Here is a 21,149-nt window from a genome sequence, read left to right as displayed (position 1 = left end):
GTATAACTGGTCATAATATGGTTATTATGACTGGTTTAGCCCTAGGTTGTTGGTCTATTTCTGTATTAAACCCAAAGCGTGTGCCCGTTTTTTGTAGTTAAGAATGGAACTACGCTTACCCCATCCTCCTTCCAATCACAGCCGTTTTTTGGCCAGCCCCAGATTTGCAAGCAGACGTTCAGCATCCTTAATGCACGGGGATGGTTTTGTCCTGGATCCTGAGCTGCGAGAGCATGGCCGGGCACCTCGGGGCAGAGCACAGCGTGCTGCCCTGCTGCTGTCACTGAGCAGCTGGTTTCCTTTATGGGAGGGTTGGATTCCCCCCAAGGACAGCAGATTCCCTTGCTGAATGAGCTCGTCTTTCTGTGCTTCCAGCCCATGTATCAGAACTATTTCAGCATTTGCATCCTCTAAACAAGGCTCATTAATCGCAAATTCATGGCTGACGGGTGGGGAGTAGTTAGGATCGCAAAAGAGAACAGGGATGGTAAGTGCTTAATGCTCAGTGGGACAAAGTATCTCACTGAGTGTTTTTCACTGAAAACTACTGAGCATGTTAAAAAACATCATAACCTTTTTTTTTTTTGGCAGTTGATTCAGTGCCCCCCGACTCCCTGGGGGAAAGCCTGTTTTTAGAGCGTTTGTTATTGCAAACACAGTGTATGCTTTGAAATACTCAAGGTTTAAGGGACTTTTTTCTATCAGTGATTTGTGTCACTGAAATTCCTAGGAACAGCACTCAGTGCTGGAGTCCACCTGTAGGAATGAGCTCCCGGCGAAGGACTGCAGAACCCCTCGTCCTGGTGGCTGATGTCTGAGTGCCACCTGTCCCCAAACTGTCGGGGTGACTCTCATCAGGAGGGATGCTGGGGGTGAGCCGGGCTGCAGGATCTGTCCTCCATGCACGGGGACTGCAGGCAAAGCCGAGCAGCACAGCCCTGCTGGCAAACAGAGCAGATCTGCGTGCGTGCTGCATCACGTTTGGATCCATCCTGAAGCAGGCTGCTGCCTGACTGCTCTTCCACAAACACTTGATTTTAAATTAAGAACTGCTGCAAGTATTAAATAATCCTTCCCCAATCCTGCTGGCCCGGGGTGAGTAATTTCTTTTGACGAGCAAGTAGAATGCCATTAGTTTCTTGCATTACCATCAATCACGGTCACAAATGGCAATCAGCTTTTGTGTTGTGGCTGGTAGACTCTCCTGACAGTGGTGTAGGGCTGGGTGGCTTCAGGGGTGCATCCTCGTGGCCTCGTTGTCCTGCTGGGGCAGTGGCCAAAGGGCTGCCTGGAGTGTCCCTTTCCTTGGGAAGTGCTTACTTTCTAGGAGAGTCTTGGAAGGCTGTTGTCTGCAGCTAGAAAAAATTGTTACAAGGGGGAACGCAGAGGGGAAAAAGCAGGAAAGAAGGCTTTGATGGCTTATCCCAGCTGGAGGGCTGGTTCTCATCAGAATTCACGCATTATTAGCCTGCTTGGTGGTCACTGGTGCCTGGAGTACAAACCACATAATCATAATGCTCACTAAAATTTTTGCTAGCAGCAGAAAAATGCTTTCTTACTGTAATTTATGGTACCACCTTTTCAAGAAAAGTACTGGTCTGAGCTGTACTGGAAATTGAATTCTATCTTGTGGAAAGGGAGATTATTTCCTGAGCTTTGCTTATTCTCCATCCTGGCGCACGCTGCTCAAGGTAAAGGTGCTCTCCAGGAAGATTGATCGTGAGCGCTTGCAGACCTCTGTTCTGTGTGACAGGGATATAAAGAACAATATTTTCATTTTTTTGACGGTAAAGGGGGAATAGCATTACTAGCAATACTCAGCAATGTACTCTGCAGCCCCAGTTAGCTCTGCATATTTTATGGCATCCATTTTCTTTCTTCGATTAAACAACATAAAGCACCATAAAATAATTCAATAAAACCAACAACCACTAGTTCAGGCAAAGTTCTCGTGGCCTTTTTAATTCTGGATGGATTTTCATTGCAGTGCTTTGTTTTCCCCCTCCCTTGGGCACAGGTGGCTGTCCCCTCACCACAGCCTGGGCAGCACTCCTGACGGCAGCCCTTCTTTCATTGGTTTTTTGGTTTGGAGTACAGAGCAAGTGTCAAAAAATGGTGGTAGGTGCCCTAAAGGTGCATTGTTCGTGCTGTGGCATGTAGAGATGGACAACAGGTGGGCTGCCATGGGCCTCCCAAGCATCTGCTGCTTGGGGCTTGGCTGTCACAGTCTGACTTCAGCTGTACGTACTGAATAGACTCATTCCCTATAGGAAATCTGTGAGTCTCCAAGGTGGTGACCAAATTTAGCCACTGTGATGGATGACTTCAAACACTGTAAAACCCCATCTCATGTTGGTCAAGACAGGGCTATGGAGCTCATTATCTGGTTTCGCAAGGAGAGAGGGATGGGAAGTTTTTTTCTTTATTGTTGTTTAGGTGCTTTCAGGAACTGTGACCTTCAGGGCTTTTTTTCCCTCTTTCTTTCTTTCTTTCTTTTTATTTTTTTCCCTCCCACTTGTAGAGGCAGAAAAATGACCCCTTCACAAAGATTCGCTGTCTCCCAGGAGGACTGCACTCTGTTCAGGCTGCAAACATCTCTGCAGCGCTGATTTCTGAAAGGAGCCTTTCAATAAAAGGAAACCTATAAGTATCTTTGTCTTTGCGGGAGAAAACCTCTGACTTGCTTTGATATTTTCATTACAGTTTTCAAAGCTGTGTTTCTGCATGATTGCAAGAATCCCAAGTTCAAATACTTCAGACACCTTCAGACTTGATAATGCATTTTCTCCTGTGCTTCTAGGCTTGAAGGAATGGTTTCATCTATTATAGCATTGCGTTGGTTTCAAGGTAAAGGACATAGTCGGAGTGTTTCAGATCTTTCAGAGAAAGGTTGAAGAGTCTGAGCAGGCTTTGATTTGTGTTCTGCAGCCCTATGTTACAGGAAACCATTACAGCATTTTACCTCTCCTTTCCATGGAGGAGGGATGGCACGGCTTGTTGTGTTGCAGAAGAGAGGGCACCTACTTCAGTTCCTGCAGGTGTCGGAGGGGTGCATGGCAGCAGGAGCTCTTTGAATAACGATCACTGCATCGTAACTCAGCTGAGTGGAGGAAGGGAAAATATCACTCCTCTTTCAGAGCAGGGTTTGCATACCGATGAGAAAGGGCTGTTTGGTAGCACAAGAATCAGTTTGGAGAAGGTTCCCTCTCTCCTTTTGATCAATAGTAATAACATTCAGTTCATGTTTATTGAATGCTCTGAAAGTGTAAAGTGTCAGACAGCTGTTGGAACTGGGTTTTTCTTTGCAGATGTTCTGTGCTTGCTGCTCTCCGGGTGAGCCAAGCCAAAAGGCTTGGACTGCTTCCCCATGGCAGTGGGCAGGGGGCTGGGCAGTGGGTCTGAAGAGCTTTCAGCTCAATCTCAAGCCACATGTGCTTATGCTATAATTAAAGTCATCGATGTGTCAAAGACGCAACCATATTTTCAGGTGGATTGAAAAACAAAAAAAATACAGATTTCAGTTTCATTACAAAAATGCCAATTGCTACAGAACTCTTTGACCTGCAGTATTTATTTATTTTTTTCCTGGAATGAATTTCTATACCAAGGCAAGAAAAGATACTTATCCCCATTTTGAATGTGCCCATACAGTTAAATGGTTAATAGAGTGCTGTGAGTCAAAGGGATTGCACCTGGCATCTCCTGCCCTGGTATGCGGCAGCCTTTTTCTCCCTGAAGGAAAACATTCCACCGTTGACATATTTTGATAGAAATGGAGATTGCTGGGAGACTGTTTTGATTTTTGTATTGCAGAAAGACCTCAGAACCTCTCAGATTCCCATAGCAGCACTGTGAACCCATATAAACAGGTCTGGTTTGTGACAGGAATAAATAAGAATAAAAATTAATAGCTTTAATTTCAAGCCAATTAGAGCATCTTTCCACTGTTGTTTTATGTACCTGAGTAAGAGAGAGAGAAAACTGAAAAATGGACTTTCTGCTCCCATGTGACGATAACATTTAAAAATGCCTTCTTTCCTTTAAAAGGAAAAAGGCAAACACTTGGAATTTTCCATTTGGATATGTAAAGATGTGATAATGTTTGACTGCTTTGGAGATGCTCACATGCTCTTTGCTGATGTTATGAATGCAGTCTTATATCCAGAGTTTCTGAGGCACCTTCCCTTTGAGGAAACTCACGAGAGGTGACCCCTTCTTCTTTGACTCACCTTCACAGATGTGAAATTTAACTTTTCAGTATCATGAATTCACCGTGATATTCAGTGATCTCTGGTGATTTAGAACAGCAGAGGATCTCTCCTAAAATATTTATAAGCTTTTAGGAAGAGTGGGGCCTCTGGAGAAAATTTGCCGTACTTTTTTTAGCAAAGTTCTACGTAGAGTTTGATGGAAGGGTGGGAGGAGGATTTTGGACTGCCCCAGCACCACCTCCTGCTGGTCATGCCACACCTTATTTTGGTTATGCTTCCGTAAAAGCTTCCTTTGAATCGCAAGCCATTATGCTTCAAGGGTAGGTTGTGACATTTGTCTTTCCTAATAGTTGATTTATCACGTGGAAAGCACTTTACTGTCAGAATCCAAATGAAAGCCCTGTTTACTCTTCATTATTCAAAATCCAATATGCTAGCAAGCCTGATGCATAGCACATTTTGATCCATTTGGTGGGCTGAAAAATAGGTTGATAGCTTCAGGTGTCTGTCTAGAAGAGTGGTAATTGTATTGTTGTAAGTCTTCAGCATTGGTCTCCTCTGAGGTTGCAAGGGGCTTCCACCTCCCCAAGGCTTTCTGCTTTTTTGGCTGCCATGTCAACATTGTTCCTGCCTTGCCTTGCACTGGTCACCACAGCTATTTTCTCTTACTTTGCTCTTCCTGGTACTTTGGCATTGACTTTTATTCCTTGAGCGCCTGTTGGATGGAGATATTTTGATATACAGCAGTAATAACTGCTTTCCTAGCAACTGCATCCCCAGTGCTTGATGGGGTTAAGTAAGACTGCTACAAAAGGTTATATAAAAATAGCAGATGCTGAGAGAAATTGAGTTATCCTGGAGAGAGGAAAAGGCAAATTTCCTGATGTAGTGTGAAGGTGAGAGGCGTTTCTGTGGGGTGGTGATGAGGAACCTTGGCCACATGATGGCTTGCCAGGACAGGCAGAGCACAGTGAATCTATGTCTTGTTTTGATAAATAATTTGGACCAATTATGCACTGGGCCGGCAATGGAGGAGCAGCCTCTGGAGTAGGTTTTAGCTGGGTTGAAATGCAGAGGTAATATCTTGAGTAAAACTCCAGCTGACCCAGAACGTCATTGCTTCCATCTCTGTTGAGTTCTCTTTAGGGATAAAGCTGAATGTGGTGGGGTTTTGTCCCACCATCAGTTCCCACTTTATTTCACTGGTAGTACATATTGCCACTGGGTTTGTACCAGGGTTGTGTTTTTAACTGCCTGATGCCATTACTCAAACATATTGGGATTTTCCTTTTGTTTGGTGCACTGCAGTGTTCCACATCTGCCTACACCTCTCCTCCAGGCTTAGCAGGCTGCCTATTTCACTTCTGTGATAAAAAGGCACATTATTTGTGCTCCTACACTTATGGCCTCTAGAAGAGGGCTTGGTTTGTTCCAGGATCTTTGTGTATTTTGATGTGTGTTTTAAATACTTAGCTTTACTCACAGTGACATTAATACAAACACATCTGGCCTGGCATTGCTATTTTAAGAAGAATTTGGTAGGGAAGTAGCTTGAACATAAAGCTGTGACAGGTCTTTTAACATGTAAGAGAACAAAGAAATAACGTTCTTGGATGAATACTTCAGAAAATATGCTCTACCCCCATATAGGGCTGCTTGTGTCCCTGCCATACGGGAGCAGTTGCCTGTCTCACCCACACTCCTGAAAGTTCTCAGCTGTTACGTCTGAGTTCAGTGATTATTTTAATTTATAGTGCTTGGCTTAATGTATCCTAAAACACATGTATTTTAACTAGAAACTCCCCGGGGACCTCATTCAGAACTAATTGCTCGCTGTTTGTGCGATTCTTCAAATCTGTAAAATGCTCTGTGAGGGCTTGGAATTACTCAGCTCCACTGTGTTTGGTGTTAAAGATGGGTTGGGGTGTCTAGCTGATGTGTGAGCATGGAGTTGGGCTGGATGGGTGCATTTCTGGCTCTGCAGAGGCTGTATGATATTGGGTGGGTTAGCCAAGCTGGCCTACAGCTTGGATTTGCCTGTATGGGAGGGATAATGATTTTATTTTTAATTGGGCTAAAGAGGAGCGTTGAAGGACTGAATGCAGAAGTACTTGGAAACTGCAAAGGAAATTTATTATCAGAACCATTATTGTTAGTAGTACGTTATTGAGAGAGGATTTAACTCAGATTATGTTTTCCCCTGTAATGGGTTGGGGGGAGATGAGCGGATCTCTAAAATAGTTCTGAAAAAGTCTTTTTCCCATTGTTTTGAGTACGTTCCATCTGCTGTGAGCACGTTCCTGTTTTATTTCCTAAACATCTTTCTCTTCTGCTTCTATTTTAAAGTTCTTTCTACCAAGATTTTACTTCCAATTACTGCTGCTAGGAGGGGTGCTGGGTGTGTTGCCCACATTTACCTTTCAGATGCTGCAGCTAATTGACCAGGAGGCAGTGGCAGTCCCAGCACTCTTCTGCTGAGTGCTCATCTGCCTAAATCCCTCTTGCAGCCCTTCAGTTACATCCCAGCCCTGGTGATTACTCGTACTTTCCCCTCTCCTCCTCTTGTGCTAAATGAGAGAGCTGCTGAATTCATGGGGTCACATACATTTAAGGCTGGGATTGCATTTTAAAATAGCTGTTGCAAGTTGGCAGGCTGGGGACGCTTTTCTTACCCACTCCATTCAGTCCATCATTTTTCCAGCTTTATATTCCTCAGTACGTGGAAGACGCACTGCTTGGGGGAAAAATCTCTGCTGGGGATACCAAATGTATTCTGCAATCTAACTCAAAAGCAGCTTCCTCCATTCTGCATTTATAGCTGGAGAAGAGGGCAAGATTCGCTCGTGAAGCAGTTGTGTCATTGATTCCCTTTCTGAATAGCTTTGACACTACCCCCTCCATCCCCACCTTCAGAAGCTCTCTCTTCTGAAGATCTTACAGACATAAGTGTCATGAAAGGCTGTGCTTGAGAATGTCACATTTCTCTTGGGCTCTCTCCAGCCGTAAAGAAGAGAGCGTCATGAATAAATGGTCACCTCCTTTGTGGTACAGACTGTGAATACAGGTGATAAATTTAAAGGACGTCAGACTTCTTTTTTTCAGTCCATTCTGTGCATTGTTGCAGCTCCCTAGGAGATGGAAGAACAGCACTTCCCCACAGTTCGTATGGGGAAAGGAGGTGTAAGGAAATGAAGCAATCCACCCAAGCCTGTCATTGAAGCCTGGCACAGAGCAGGCAGTACACCCAATGCCTGGGCTCTCAAATTGGCCAGTCACCATCTCTGCTCCAATTCCTGTCAGCACCCATTGGGTTTTCCTGTTCTTTTCCATGCTTTGAGTCAGCAACTCTCACAGCAGTTTTATGCCTGAGGATTTGGGGGCTGACTAAAAGATATGAATCACTTATCAGAAGAATAGTAGGCTCCGACCTTCCATATGTAGGCTGCTCGATTTGAATTTCTTGACTTTTTCCTAAGTGAGAAGCTGAATTCACTTTTTTCTTTCTTTCAACCTTTCTGGCTGTACTGATATCCAAAAACGCAAAATGACATCTTGTCTCAGCCCACCAGAGCAGATGCATTGCAAAGGATTAGACCGGAAATTTTCCTAAAACGGAGCATTTGGAGATGTTTTTGGAAAACAGCAGGGAAGCAGTGGATGTGATGTTCACTTGATGCTAACCCAGCAAGACAGTAGATGGATAGGCAGTGAGTGAAGGCTGCAAGTGCAGTCATTGAGCCTCTCTTATGGGACAGTGCTCTGAAGGATCAGCCCAGTGGTGAACAGGACATCAGGAGAGCCTCAGCTGCTGCCCAGATGGGCTACATTCGGGCCCAGGGGAGGAAGGATGGAGCTGTGCAAAGGTCCCACATGACCGTAGCCTGCTCCTGCACCACATCCTGATGGGGTGCTGAGACCCACCAGGCTCAGAGTGGAGCAGAAGACGGAGTGTGCTGCAGAGTGAAGATATCCGTAGTGCAAGAGCTGCGTGGGAGGGCATTACAGGCTTCTCACAGATGGGAAAGATGCTGATGAATCCTGAAATCGTGGTGTAATCCAGCTGTCCTGGCCCCATGCATCTCCTGCCCTTCAGTGAAGCTTTTATGCACCAGGGCCTTGACTTGGGTGAAAAGCTGGGTTAGAGTTTTCCAAGCGTATTGTCAAGAAAAAATTGGTAAATGGAGGGGACAGTGGGGAGATGAGTTTGTTGAAAATATCTAATTTTGTCTGGGAAAGAGAAAATTAAAATAGCAGCCTTTTTTTCTTTTTTTTTTTCCCCTGAAGAGTGGTTGACTAAGTCTAAAGAAATAAAAGACTGGCTCCATTGCTGAAGGCTTGGTTCTCCCTCTCTCATGTAAACTACAAGTCCGTCTGAAATGAAGCCATGTAGGTGTTTTTCAGGAATGATTTGGTCCAGTGTAATTACTACAAAATAAATGAATGTTCCTGTGGAAAAAAGAAGAGGAAATGATATGGAAAGGGCACATAAGCTTTGAGGCATGTTGTCTGGAGATATGAATGTCTGCAGAGAAACATGAAGGAAACAATTAGAAAAATATCAAATGAAATTCTCTCCCTGCAGGAAACATTTTTCATCAGATTGGTTATGCCAGGCATGGGTTTGGTCCATCACGTCTGGAAAGCCTTGCAGGGAGAAACAAGGACATGGTAAAAGCAGGACAAATTAATTCCTTCTCAGAAGAAAAGACCACCCACTGAGTCTTGAAGTTAGTTTGATCCCAGACCTCGAACTCAGCTAAAACTTAAAGGAGATTCTTAATAGAGCAGAGCGAGGGCCGACTGGCCACGAGGCATTGGGGCCAATCCATCACAACTCACTGTTAAGTAACGCTTCAAGTCACAGCAGTTGCTGTTTAATTCCACCATACAACTAAGAGGTCCCTCTTGGCTTTGCTTTTAATTAATTAAGTCACAGCAGTGGCGAACGTGGCGCTACAGCAGTTGCTTTCAGCCTAATTGTTCTCCAGGCATATTTGCAGCACTCCTGTCGAAATCCCAGGCTTGTTTCTGGAGTCAAGCTGCACAAATGAAGTTCCTGCTATTAAAAGCAGTTTGTTTCCTATTCCTTAGCAATCTGTTCCTAATGCAGAGCCCCATTGGAGCATGGACTTTTTTTTTTTTGTTTAAGCAAATGGCAAAAAATGGTGACGTTTACCAAGTACTGCATGCTTTTAGCACTACCTGTGCTTGGGGAGTTAAGGAAGGTTTTTCATGTTGACATACTATTTCTATCAGCAAGTTTTGCATGCCCCATGTGATAGATCCCAGTGCAATGGCATCACTATTTCCAGCCTTGTGTCCAGGGTTTATCCTTACATATTCCTTCTCTTCCCATGTTATGGTCTTCAAGCAGGGGAGCACATTTTTTCCATGCAAATCCCCCTAATGTTAAGAGCCACCTCACTCCCAAAGGTTTGCAGGCAGGAGGATCTACTTTATATCACAGTGCTCTGAATCTCCATCTCAGACTGCAGGACAGAAGCAACAAATTAAATCAACTTATGCTTAGTCACATCTGTTTCATTTATATCAAACTGGTGCCAGTGAAGCAGAAAGCATTCTTATTCTTTCTACGTTGTTCCAGCTGAAAATTAACCACCTTTGCACATAATGGAACTCATACTTCATCTGTTTAAAATAATTGGGCCTGTTTTATATTTTTGAAGCAGGCTGACTTACAGTTGCAATGTATCAGTCTATTACTAATGCAAGAGGGAATATTTCCTCTTTCATCTTCTGTGTTTACCTCTGTGGATTTATGTGTATGGGGTCTGTAACTAAGGAGATCTCTGTGGTTTTCCAACAGAATTAAGACAGCCCCAGGTGTGAAGATCTTGGACGTCAGAGTCAGTGATGCGGACCAGTGGGGAGTTCAAGAGGAGACCGATAGTGCCAGGACCACTGCTACGATCACCTGCATGCACAATGACCCAGACCCAGAGAGCAGGTAAGCTCCTCTGTGCATTAACTCTTGCTGAAATGCTGATGAAGACTTCTTTGATGAGTGGTATTGCTCTTTTAACAGCAGCATTTGCTCCTTCTTGTCTGTGTTGGAAGAACTGTGAGTGCTGTGATTAGAGATTTGTTCCTTTTGTTTCACTTCTGAGCTTGAGAAGTAGATGACTGAGTGTAACTAGAGGCAGCCAACTCATCCTGGCTCACATTTGCTTTTCTTGCACCTACAGGCAGCAAAAGTCCCATTGCCAAAGAGCCTACAGAAATAAATGGATTAGAATAGAGAAATATGGAGAATAATTGAGAAATAATCAAAATAGGACAATGCTGTCTCTTTTATTTGAAAAGCTGTAGAAGTAATAGCTATTAAGTGTTCTTCATTAATGCTGCAGAACACCTATGAGTATCTATGAACTGTCTTGTGAATGCTGGGTGCATTTGTTATGGTAATGCTCCCGCCAGCTACATCAAATATAATGAGAAATTTATATTGTTAGTCAGAATTACGTATTTGACAACACAAGCAATTTCTCTTCATTATCATGCAGTTACTGTATATTTAGAGTACACTGTGCATACATTTAGCATGAAATTGCATCATAATTAAAAAAGCACGAAACTTTATGTCAAAACTTTGATTTAAGGAGCCTTCTGCACCCATCCTTCCTGAAAGCTCTTTGTTTAGAGCTAGGAAGATTATTGCCAAAGGTTTGGCATGCAAAGTGTATTTCTGCTCTGTTGGACTTCTGGAGCTATATTTGGGGAGCAAAGGACCCCCACCTAGTTCTGGATACCTGCAGTATGTGTGCTGAGGTGAGAGCTATTTACCGTGGGTTCACTTTTCAGTGACAAAAAGGCAGTGTTGAGGTGAGAACACTGCTGGATGTGTAAAACAGGCCTAGTGCATGACAAACTGAAAGCTCCTGTTTCTCTTCAGTAAGGATGGAGAGTGGAGGTGACTGAGTGGGATGTTGGGCATTTGCTTTGCAAACACACAAAGCGAGGGGAGGCGGTTCCTACGCTTTTAGTCTCTTAAGTGATGCAGAGCTTTCTGGCATTAAATGTCACAGAAACGCTTCAGTTCATTACCTGCGTCATGCCCTTCCTGCCCACTGAAAAACAAACAAACAAAAAACATCAACAGTAAAATTTTCCCTCTTGTTTCCATTCGTTGAAGTTGCAAGTCTAGATTTGCATTGTTGGAAATTGTGGTGGGTGGCCTCTCATTTTTTTGTCATTTTTTTGCTGGGGTTCCATGAGCTCCTGCAGTGGTGAAGCAGCGCTCTGGCAGCTGGAATAACCTTTGTCACCAAATCCTTTGCTTTTCAACTACATTTCCCAACTCTTCCAATGCCAACAAGAGCCTGTTGGTGGTGGGAAGTGCATCCAGGGACGGTGGCTCTGGGGTTGGGTCACAGCGCTGGCCCTGGTGCTGAAATGCTGAGGCAGAGGAAGACTGAAGATCAGTGTAACGGAGGAGACTTTCTACTTAATGCAACTGTTTTTTTTAAGTTAAAAAAAAAAAAAAAGAACAGGCAAGGTACAGAAACTTACTGCCTTGTACGTGGTTTCACTAATCCATGGAATTATACCTGTCACAGTAACTTACTTTTTATTAAAACTGGTTTTTGCTTTGTATTGAACTATTAAATTGCACAAAAGCAAGGAATCTCGAGTTAATTAATACTTTGACCCTTTCCTTTGTGAGATTAGTTTTAATATTTTTGGATTAATTAAAGTATGCAAATGGAAACCGCTGAAAGATTGCTTCCAGATTTGCAAATATTGTAGTGCTTAGAGTAAATATTTAGCTTTGATCTTTACTTCAGTTTGCCTTTTTGGTCATAGTGGTGGCCCTCTTGTTTCTTTTGAAGAATGTTAAGTGTTTCGCAGGGATTCTGATGCTATGTGTAAACAAGCTGAGACTTGAACTCGCTTCCACTAAGGTCAGTGTGGCAAAACCGCCTTTGAGTAACTCGGGAGCTCCTTAAAGGCAGTTTATATGTAATTGGAGGTCTGGTGAAAATGAGAACCATCCCGCCATGTCTCTGCTGCGCTGCCGAAATCTGTCCATCCACTGCCTCTGCGCTGCTCTGCACTTGGGCTGCTCCCTCCTCCCCAGTGCATGATCCCAGTAAGAGCATTCCCCGCTGCAAGGAGAACTGCGGCGTCGGGCTGCGACGTGGTGGTAATCCCTTCTCTATTCCCTTCAGCCACTGTTATCAGTGGGAGCCTTTCCAAATTTGCTTACTTTCCTAATCTTCTCCTTCTCCCTTCCACAATGTTATCGCTATCATGAGGTTTTCATCTCCGTTTCTCACATTTCCCTACGCAAATTGAGTGTTCATTAAAATGGTTTAAATTAAGACCTTTCCTCCTTTCATGCAGAGTGCACCATGCCTTTTCTGTGCATTACTTAAAAAAAAAAGTCCTTATCACAATGTTTCAGGCAGTTTACATTATATTCTATTAAAAATCCATTTTGTCCAAGCTTGTCACAATTCGCAGATTAAAGCTTTGCAGAGTGTGTTTTGTTAGGAATACATTCATAAATTCACCTCTTTAGTCGTCCCAAAAGCTTGTATTTAAAACCTCTTTTGATAACGTAGTTGAACAAAGAGTATAAAAAGGTTTATTTTAAATATACACAAGTATATTGCATGCACCTACTCTGCTCTGTGTGGAGCCTTGCTTTGCCCTTACTGCTGCCATCTCAAAGGAGCTTTTTGGGAGCTCATTGAGCAAGGAGATGGGTTGTTGTCATGCACACTTATTCTCTGCTTGGGGCAGAACTCCATGAATCTCATTTTGGAAGAGTTAGTTGGATCAGAAGTTTGCTGCTTCAAAAAGACAGAGTTTCTACTTCAAGCACAAATGCCCCTGTATGATGCCTGCAGCTGGGACCGAGCGCTTCTCTTCCATAGGAAAGGATCTTAATGGATTTCTGTGCTGAGCGCAGAGTGCATCTTGCAAGGAGCAGAGGAAGTCAGGGCTGGCAGGCTTAGATAAGAATCAGGTGCTCCCAGCTGTCCATGCAGAACAGTTGTGTGTGTGAAGGACTGACATCTTACCCTGCAGTGTAGGGTGATATGTTGAATTATTGCAAAAAAAAAAAAAAAAAAAAAAAAAAGTTGAATTATTGCAAGTTGCTGTGCCCCATAACTTTGCACTGATATCCAGAGGAATGGCGTAGCAGGAACTTTGCCAGTGATCCTGCATGTTATAGGATTGGGTTATTTCAGACCACTGGTGTTCTCATTTGAAAGGCCCCACAAAGCAATATGTTTCATGGTGCTGGGTTTCTACTTTGCTGGAAAGCTGAAGAACAGCACCTTGCTGTGACTGACCTTTGGTTCACAAAGAACGAGGTGGCACAGTCTCAGAAATTGAAGCTGGAAAGTGGCGACTCCACTTTGGAAGGGAGTATAAGAGACATCATTCTCCTCACTCAGGAAAACTGTCATTACATTTTATTGCATTATTAGCTGGGAGGGGAATCTAATTCCATGACAAAGTAGTACTTTAATCAGAAAGGCTGTATTTATGCTAACTGGCGAAGTTACTGAAATTGATTTTACCTGCAGGCTGAGCGTGAAGTGACCAAACCTGTTCTTCTCACTCAGGGATTATTTTATCTCCGTGTCAATAATGCAGCTTCCATCTCTCAGGATATCCATCACTGCATAAATTAAACTTGCTTGAGGGACGCTCAGGAGGCAGAAGTAGGGAAGCTGAAATCTTCGTAGGTTTCTTTAAGTTTCTGCCAGAACTATTTGTTCTGTTGCATGGGCATTTTATATCTTTTTTAATTGATGCAGACCAACTCATCTGTTTGGCATTTGACATTATCTATCTTTAAACTTGAATAAAAAATTAATATTCTGTAATGATATTCCATTTCTTGGCCATTTTAAATGGTGTTCAAAGAATTCAAATAATTTAAATTACTTTAAAAAATGATAACCACAGTGTGTGCATATATATATATGTATCTTTAAATCAGGGAAAGCAGTTATTTCGTGTATTTATAGGTATGCAAATAGAGCCTGCTGTTTTGAAATAATTCACTTCTTTTTTTGCACTTGGGAATACCCCTTGAACCTGAAATCTCACTTAGGAGTAAAAAAAATAAAAAGAAAAAGAAAAAGTGAACTTGGCTGCCAGTTAAGAGTTGGGCATGTATTTATTTAAAGTAAATCTGTGTTACTGGAGATGATGAACTGAGCAAAAATGTATCATTTGGTTTTGTTTTTAAAGCTTGGCCCTGGTCCGAGGTAGGGGAGGCAGAAGGAGTGTGAGCTCCCATCCTTTGGCACTGCATCCACCACAGCAGCCAGCCTTTGGTCTTTGGGAAGGAAGGTTTTGCTTGAAAAGGAAAAGAAGAGCTGAAGGTGTGGGCAGAAGTCATAGACTTTGTGGTGCAGCATACTGCCTTGGGTGTTCCTCTCCTATTCTTATGCACTTGCTGCTTTGCTTAGGTCAGAAGTGTCATGGGCAAAGAAATGTGCTTTGAATGTGGAGTGAGCATGGCCTATAGATCCTGTAGGAGTTCATTCTCTGGCCTTGGCCAGACCTCAAGACAGCATTGTCTCTTGAGCCATTGATGAAGAGAATTTTATCTTTAACGCACCAGTTTTAAGGTTGTGACCTCTATTATGAGTGTTGGAGTCTGTTCTGCTTTGTGTAAAGACTATTCCACTGAGAAGCATCCATACACATTTTCAGACATAAATGACTCAATAGTGTCGCACAGAAAACCCGATAAGAAGAATTTTAACTAACCTTTATTCTTTTCATGTATGCCTTTTTGTATAAAAGAATCCAAGCAGGCTTGGAAATGTTTCTGTAAGATAAAAGCACTGACACCTCGCAGTAGCTTAAAGAGGACATACAAAATAATAGACAATTAACAGCAGTAGGAAGGACCACTCAGTGTAGAAAGCTGTGGTTTTAGGATCAAATGGAAATGTATCATTTCAGGAAGATATTTTATTTTATTTTTTTTTTCTTCTTTTCGTTCAAGGCTAAGAACAATGAAATTGTCTGTCCATCTCCTATTGGGAGCCTAATAGCCTGTTAACCACATGATTCCTCTCCTGGCCAGCCAGCTTTTTCAGATGGCTGTTTCTTCCTCTATCTTAGTTAAACTCACTGCTGCTCTGGTAAAGTCCCCAGAAGAGATGGGTCAGAGGGATTACTTACTGCTAGTCTGGGTAATTGCTTCTTTACTGTGGTTCATGCAACCAAGAAAGTAGTGGCTCTTCTTAGGGCACACGTGCTGTGCTGGTACAGTATTTTTATTATGGCCCAAGGAAATCTTTTTGAACAAATGTGTATTTCATAACTGGAAAAACCCATTGAGCAGTACAGCAAGAGACCTTGACAGTTGTCTAGAAAATCTGGAAAGTGGGAAACTTCTTTTTAGAAGGACTCAACAGTATTCACCTGTATTCAGTGGTTTAAGATGATGTAGTACAGAAGCGTGAAAATGACTTGGAAAGCTAACATCTGATATAAGGAGCATCTAAGTTAGGTCACCAGGCCTTGCTCATTTCTAGGTGTGATGCTAGGCTCAGAAGAGCTGATTCTGATTCCTGACAACTCGATAGGTCACAGCTGTGTCTGAAGCTTAAGATTTTTTCGAAGTCTGGTTCCTGGTTCTAGGAGTGGTTTGACAGACAAACATTGAGCTTTTAATTTCAGCCCTTTCAATTTTGATCTCCTTTTTTCTATATTGGCAGTTCAGAAGGTGTAAGCCAATGGAAGCCATTTCTTAATACATATCTTTGATTTTGTATATTGTCTGGGTTAAAGAGCAAAAAAATGTATGTGCAACTCGGTGATACCTTGGTCTTCTCAATTCAGCAACAAATATACTGAGCGGTTTCAATAACCTCTTTACCAATGTGTTCCACAAAACCTGATTCAATGCATATTTTGACTGATATTTCTTCTGAAAGATGAGCCTAATCGTTCCGAAATGAGTTTTGTTTTTGCATTTGACCTAATTAACTTCATTTTGGGTATATCATTCCTAGATGCGAATCTTAATGTAACAGTTGGGAAAGTTTAATTTCAGGGTAGGATAGTCTGCATAATTAGGACTGTGAGAATATAGCAGGGAGGCTGGGAACAAATACCAAATGCATGCTGATGAGTGAATGACTTCAAATTGTTATTCATCCATTGGTGCTTGCATGGCTTTTCCGTATTAGTTGCCAATGGGAGTATGACATACTCAAGAGTCAGTGGGCTTCTCTGAGGCTCTGCCAGTCTGTTGTCTGTTTTCACGGTTGTTTGAGTTGCTGCATGTGAGTCACCACAGAAGGTCCATCCTTGCTGATAGGAACGTTTCAGTGTGCTTAGTGGAGACTTCAGAGGGATGGAGAACACATGGTCAAAACTATTATACCACAGTTGTGACCTGATTCTTCTGTAAATATTATACTTGGGGTACTTAGGGACATAACTTTGCCAAAAGAACGTGTTTTACGTCCAGATTCAGAATGGTATCTTTATGTAGGGTGCCACTTAAGTACCTGCTTGCTCTTAAGTACCTGCCTTGGTTCTGTTGATGTCAATTATAATGATAAAGGAGGTACCTGGAGCCAGCAATCAGGGAGAGCTCTGTTTGGAAAATACAGGTCTTGATGGTAAGACACACTGTGTATAAAAAGGAGCATTAGTGTGTCACACCTGAAAATATTGTGGATATTGGAAATTGAACTCTTCTGTAGCACAGAAATGTTTCTGAGTATATTCGAAATGTTACTGAGGGTTTTATTTTTGGCAACCATACACAGAGATTTGAGAGCCGTAATTGGATTGTTCCTTGATATAATAGGACTGGAAAAGATTACTGAATGTGTATGAAATCAGAGAGCTGGTATGTGTGGCACGTTTAATTCGCACCTTCACCGGCTTATGAGCTTGACTTGTAGCAGAGCCTCCTGCACACATAGGAATTCCATGCAATGTGTGTTGACTTGCTTACTTAACAGACAGTGCATGAAAGTAGCAAAGCTAACAACTCATTTATTAGGCATTTGGCCAAAAATTAAACTCATTTTATTGTTAGGAGGTGATGTTGCTAGGCAACTATTAAGTACAGGCAAATATTAGGTTTGTTACTTTGATTTATTTGAATCATCCGTGCCAAATGAATTATATAATATCCCAGCATTAACTTTGCATGAATTAATTCTTGCTTTAGTTTGAATTTTTCAGTCATTTTACCATTGATATTCCTCATCCGTGTTCATGACTTAAGAAGTTTATTTTGAAACCCATAATGTAACTCTTGCAAAAAGAGAAAGTAAGCTGAGTGGAAATTGGCTGATGCTGCTAACAGTGTCAGTGTATGATTATTTCTTTTATCAAACCTCAGTGTTTTGTTGAGAACATGAAACCCGATTAAAGCTAAGAGCCCTTGCACATTCATTGGTGTGGTGAGTCTGTAAACGGAGACTTGTCACTGTTGCAAATCCCCGGGTCCTCTAAGGTAACCACACAGAGGTTAACCACCTATGGCAGCTCTGGAGTTGGCATCACCCACATGTTTAGAGCACTTCAACTCTTTAAAAACGGGTGTGCTCAGCATTGCACAATCAAAAAGAAGTTTAGGTTATTCTCTTAGGAGTTTCAGTGTGGAGATTTGAGTCCAGAAGTTATTGATCTTAGCAGAGAGCGGACAGCAGAGGTATTTGGAGTTGCAGATTCTTATTTTTGCTCTCCCTCTTAGGCAGTTTTCATCCATTCTACTTTTCTGCATCTGACTGGTGGATCTTTTTGTTAGATAAGCACTCTTCTTAATGGTGTACTCTTTAATTTCTCTGCTGACAGGAGAAGGAAATAAGTTATTCCTCTTTTAAAAGGAGTGATTTAAGTAGGGAATAATGAATGCAAAATGCTGTCATTAAAAATCAGTAGATAATCTGATGGATCATCTGTCACTCCCAAGCCTTGCCATAGAAAAAGCAGATAATAATTTTCAAGAAAATAAAAATGTTAAGGATGAGTATGGGACATATTGACTGTGAATGCCTTAATAATGAAGAACTGTTATTTATTTAATGAACAGCACCTTGAGACTCCTGCCCAAGAAACACATTATAGGAGAAGAGAATTTCTTTCAAGAGCCTTTCAGAAAGGGTCTACTGTGGGATGTGGGGTATTTTACAGTTCTGCAGTCCTTTGAAATGCACACAGCCAAAGAGCAGATATCCATGCTGGTTTGTATGCCTTTATTTCACTTTTTCATATCATTTTTAAGGGGTTGCTGATCTCCTTTGAAATCTGGCCAGTAATTGAGTTATTTGATAGCTGCTCTGCATTCAGCTGGACTAAGGGTTGCTTGGTGTTTAGTAACGTTGGAAATTTGCCACTTATTCAACTGGATAAATGTCATTCATGTCACAGCACGTCAGAGAGCAGAGCATGGGTGGCAGTTCTTGGACGGACACAGGAACTGCCCTTTTATTTTACAGAGGTTTGACACCATAGCAGAATGGGTCAAATGCAGCACTGCAGCTCCCTCCTGTTTACCAGCGCATAGTTCAATCAGCTTTTCTAATATTCAGGTTTTATGTACGTTGTTGCCCTTGGCCAGGTGAACTCATGCATGTTCCAAAAGATCCGTAGTGGAGGAATTAAAAAACCACATCATACGTAGGAGCTGAAAGTACCAGCGGACTTGCATTGGTTTGGAGGTGCTCAGGCATTTGGGCATTTATCCTTAGCACAAGTGCTTAAAGGCACTAGAGCTCCATTCTTTGTGGTTTACAGTACAAATTCTCCATTTTTTAAATACAATAACAGTAAATATCATAACAAGCTGGAGAACTGGGTGGACGGGGCAGGATTTCATTCAACTAGTTGAATGGAGCAAGGAGTTGATCACCTGCAATGGGACAATTTGCACTCGTGCCTCTTGTGATCCAATGAATCCCTGGAGCTTTTGGTTGGGCTGTCAGTTAGTCCTCACTTATACTTTACCTCCTTGATGAGGGGATGTCTGCTGGACTTCTTCCCTCTGCAGAGATCAGCAGAACCAATGTGGTGATGTGAGCTGTAGTTCCGCTCCAGCCATGATGAAACAACAATCTGCTGCACACCGTAAGTGTGCTTCTGGGTTCCTGCCGTGAGTGGTTGATTAGATTCTCATACCTTTTAGTTCTACACATGAGGAATCTTTTAACAAAGCACATTAATGCACAAGAGCCCCAATTTGAGCTTTATTCTTTTTTTCTGCAGTAATACCTCATGCTCAAATACAGAAATAAAATGTTTTCAGCATGCATGACCTTCCTTAACTACATCTGTCTCCCTATTTCAAATAAAATTCATTTTAAATGTTCCCACTTACCCTAACCTGTAGGATATCCCTGTGACCTGGGTAGAAATTTCCTACAGAAAGTTAATCCTAAATTGAATTTGGAGCTCTCTGTGATGAAGTGAATGCTAACTGCAAGTTTATTTGTAGTCCTACCTGTTACATTTTTCTTTGTCAGCAAAAGCCTTATTCCTCCAAATATATTACTGAAGGAAAGAAAGAAACTACTCCTTTATTTGCTAATTCTGATGTCTGTAACCCGTCCGTTCATTTTCTGTGCTGCTATTTTCCTTGTGTGGTTCTTCTCCCGCTTATGTAGCACAGAAAAACTTAATTGCTCAAGTCTGATGTACTTTTCTATTCCAGGCAACAGTGTAGGTTGCTAAACCATTATGTGGGAGATGCCTTCTGGAATCTGAAGTGTGTGTTGCAGTTGGGATATGGCAGGGTTAGGGCCCGCTCTAGGAGGAACATTTTAATTAGAGTTTTGGATATCTTCTATGGAGCTGCCAATGCACTTTTCATCTGATGAGGCGAGGAAAGACCCATTTCCCTTCATAGCTGCTTTCTGTGTTTTGCCTTTGAAAGCTTTATTCAGTTGTTGATATGTGCAAATAATATGCTTGGTGCTGGATTGAGTATCGTACTGCAGTCAAAACATGCCCCAAAAGACTGGGGCAGACCACTCATTTGCACACACTGTAGCCAACTCTTAATTTTCTTTTAAATGGTGCTTCAACTGGGTCTCTGGATGAACATCTAAGTTCACTTCTGGTCAAGTGCGAAATGGTGTCTTGTATAATGATGGCTGTTCAGAAACCAGAGTGCTGGGGAGCTGATCAGGATTGAGTAGTTCCCTAGTCTGCACCTGACCCTTGGGCCAGTGGTTGGACTCCTCTCTAAGTTCTCAAAGTGCTATGGAGGAATCAACTGTGATGCATAGGTTCTTTGTGAGTTAAATGAACAGAGTTAATTTCAGCTGTGGTTTTACTTATTTACCATAAAATACTAGGGCAATACTCTTTGAAGCAGAGGAGCCTTATTAAGTAGTATTGGTGATGCATATTGACAAGTCTTGCAGTTTTTATCATGTCCTTGCATGTTTTTATCATATCATCTTCAAATGCTTATTCTGTAAGTCACAGACTTCTGGAGTGATTTAATAAAAAGAATTCATCTTGAATTTAAAGGCAAAAGCAAGATGCTTCTTGCCATGAAAAATTATGAAAACTTCATGAGATTCAAAAGACAAGAAAGCAAAGAAAGAACACTGAAAAACTCTAGGAATCCTTAGGATGAGTTCATGAATGCGCAGGGGCTTTTTGCATGTTGGTGATGCTGAGAAGGACTCTTGCATTAGACCAGCTGGACTGCATGCTGTGGTAGGGCAGGCTTCCGCACGGTCAGCCCTAAGTCATTTGTCTTCTGCTGTTGGTCATTTGATTTCTTGTCTCGACAATTAGTGATGGAGCAGTCAGTAATTGTAAGATGAACATGGTCAGTCTACTTGCTAATACACCGTGAACACAAACACTGGAAGTTCTGAGGATCCCTGTACTGCTAATTGGTATTTCTGTGGTTTCACTAATCACTTGAACTGGGAACTTGGCCAAACCTAACAGAAGAGACTT

The 21,149-nt window shown here is 42.2% G+C and overlaps 1 protein-coding gene across 4 annotated transcripts in view; it reads left to right on the top strand.

Annotated features, from left to right (window-relative positions):
* TMEM132B (transmembrane protein 132B) overlaps positions 1-21,149 on the top strand; it is a 186,483-nt gene that overhangs the window by 66,376 nt on the left and 98,958 nt on the right. For all 4 annotated transcript variants that reach the window (XM_025155604.2, XM_025155606.2, XM_015275628.4 and 1 more), the window contains one exon: positions 10,039-10,179. In XM_025155604.2, coding sequence (XP_025011372.2) covers positions 10,039-10,179 — 141 coding nt within the window. The remainder of the gene's footprint in view (positions 1-10,038; positions 10,180-21,149) is intronic.

Source organism: Gallus gallus, chromosome 15 (genome assembly GCF_016699485.2).
Source record: "Gallus gallus isolate bGalGal1 chromosome 15, bGalGal1.mat.broiler.GRCg7b, whole genome shotgun sequence".
NCBI lineage: Eukaryota > Metazoa > Chordata > Aves > Galliformes > Phasianidae > Gallus > Gallus gallus.
Note: the sequence above shows the minus strand (reverse complement) of the source record. Positions and strands in the feature narration are given on the sequence as shown.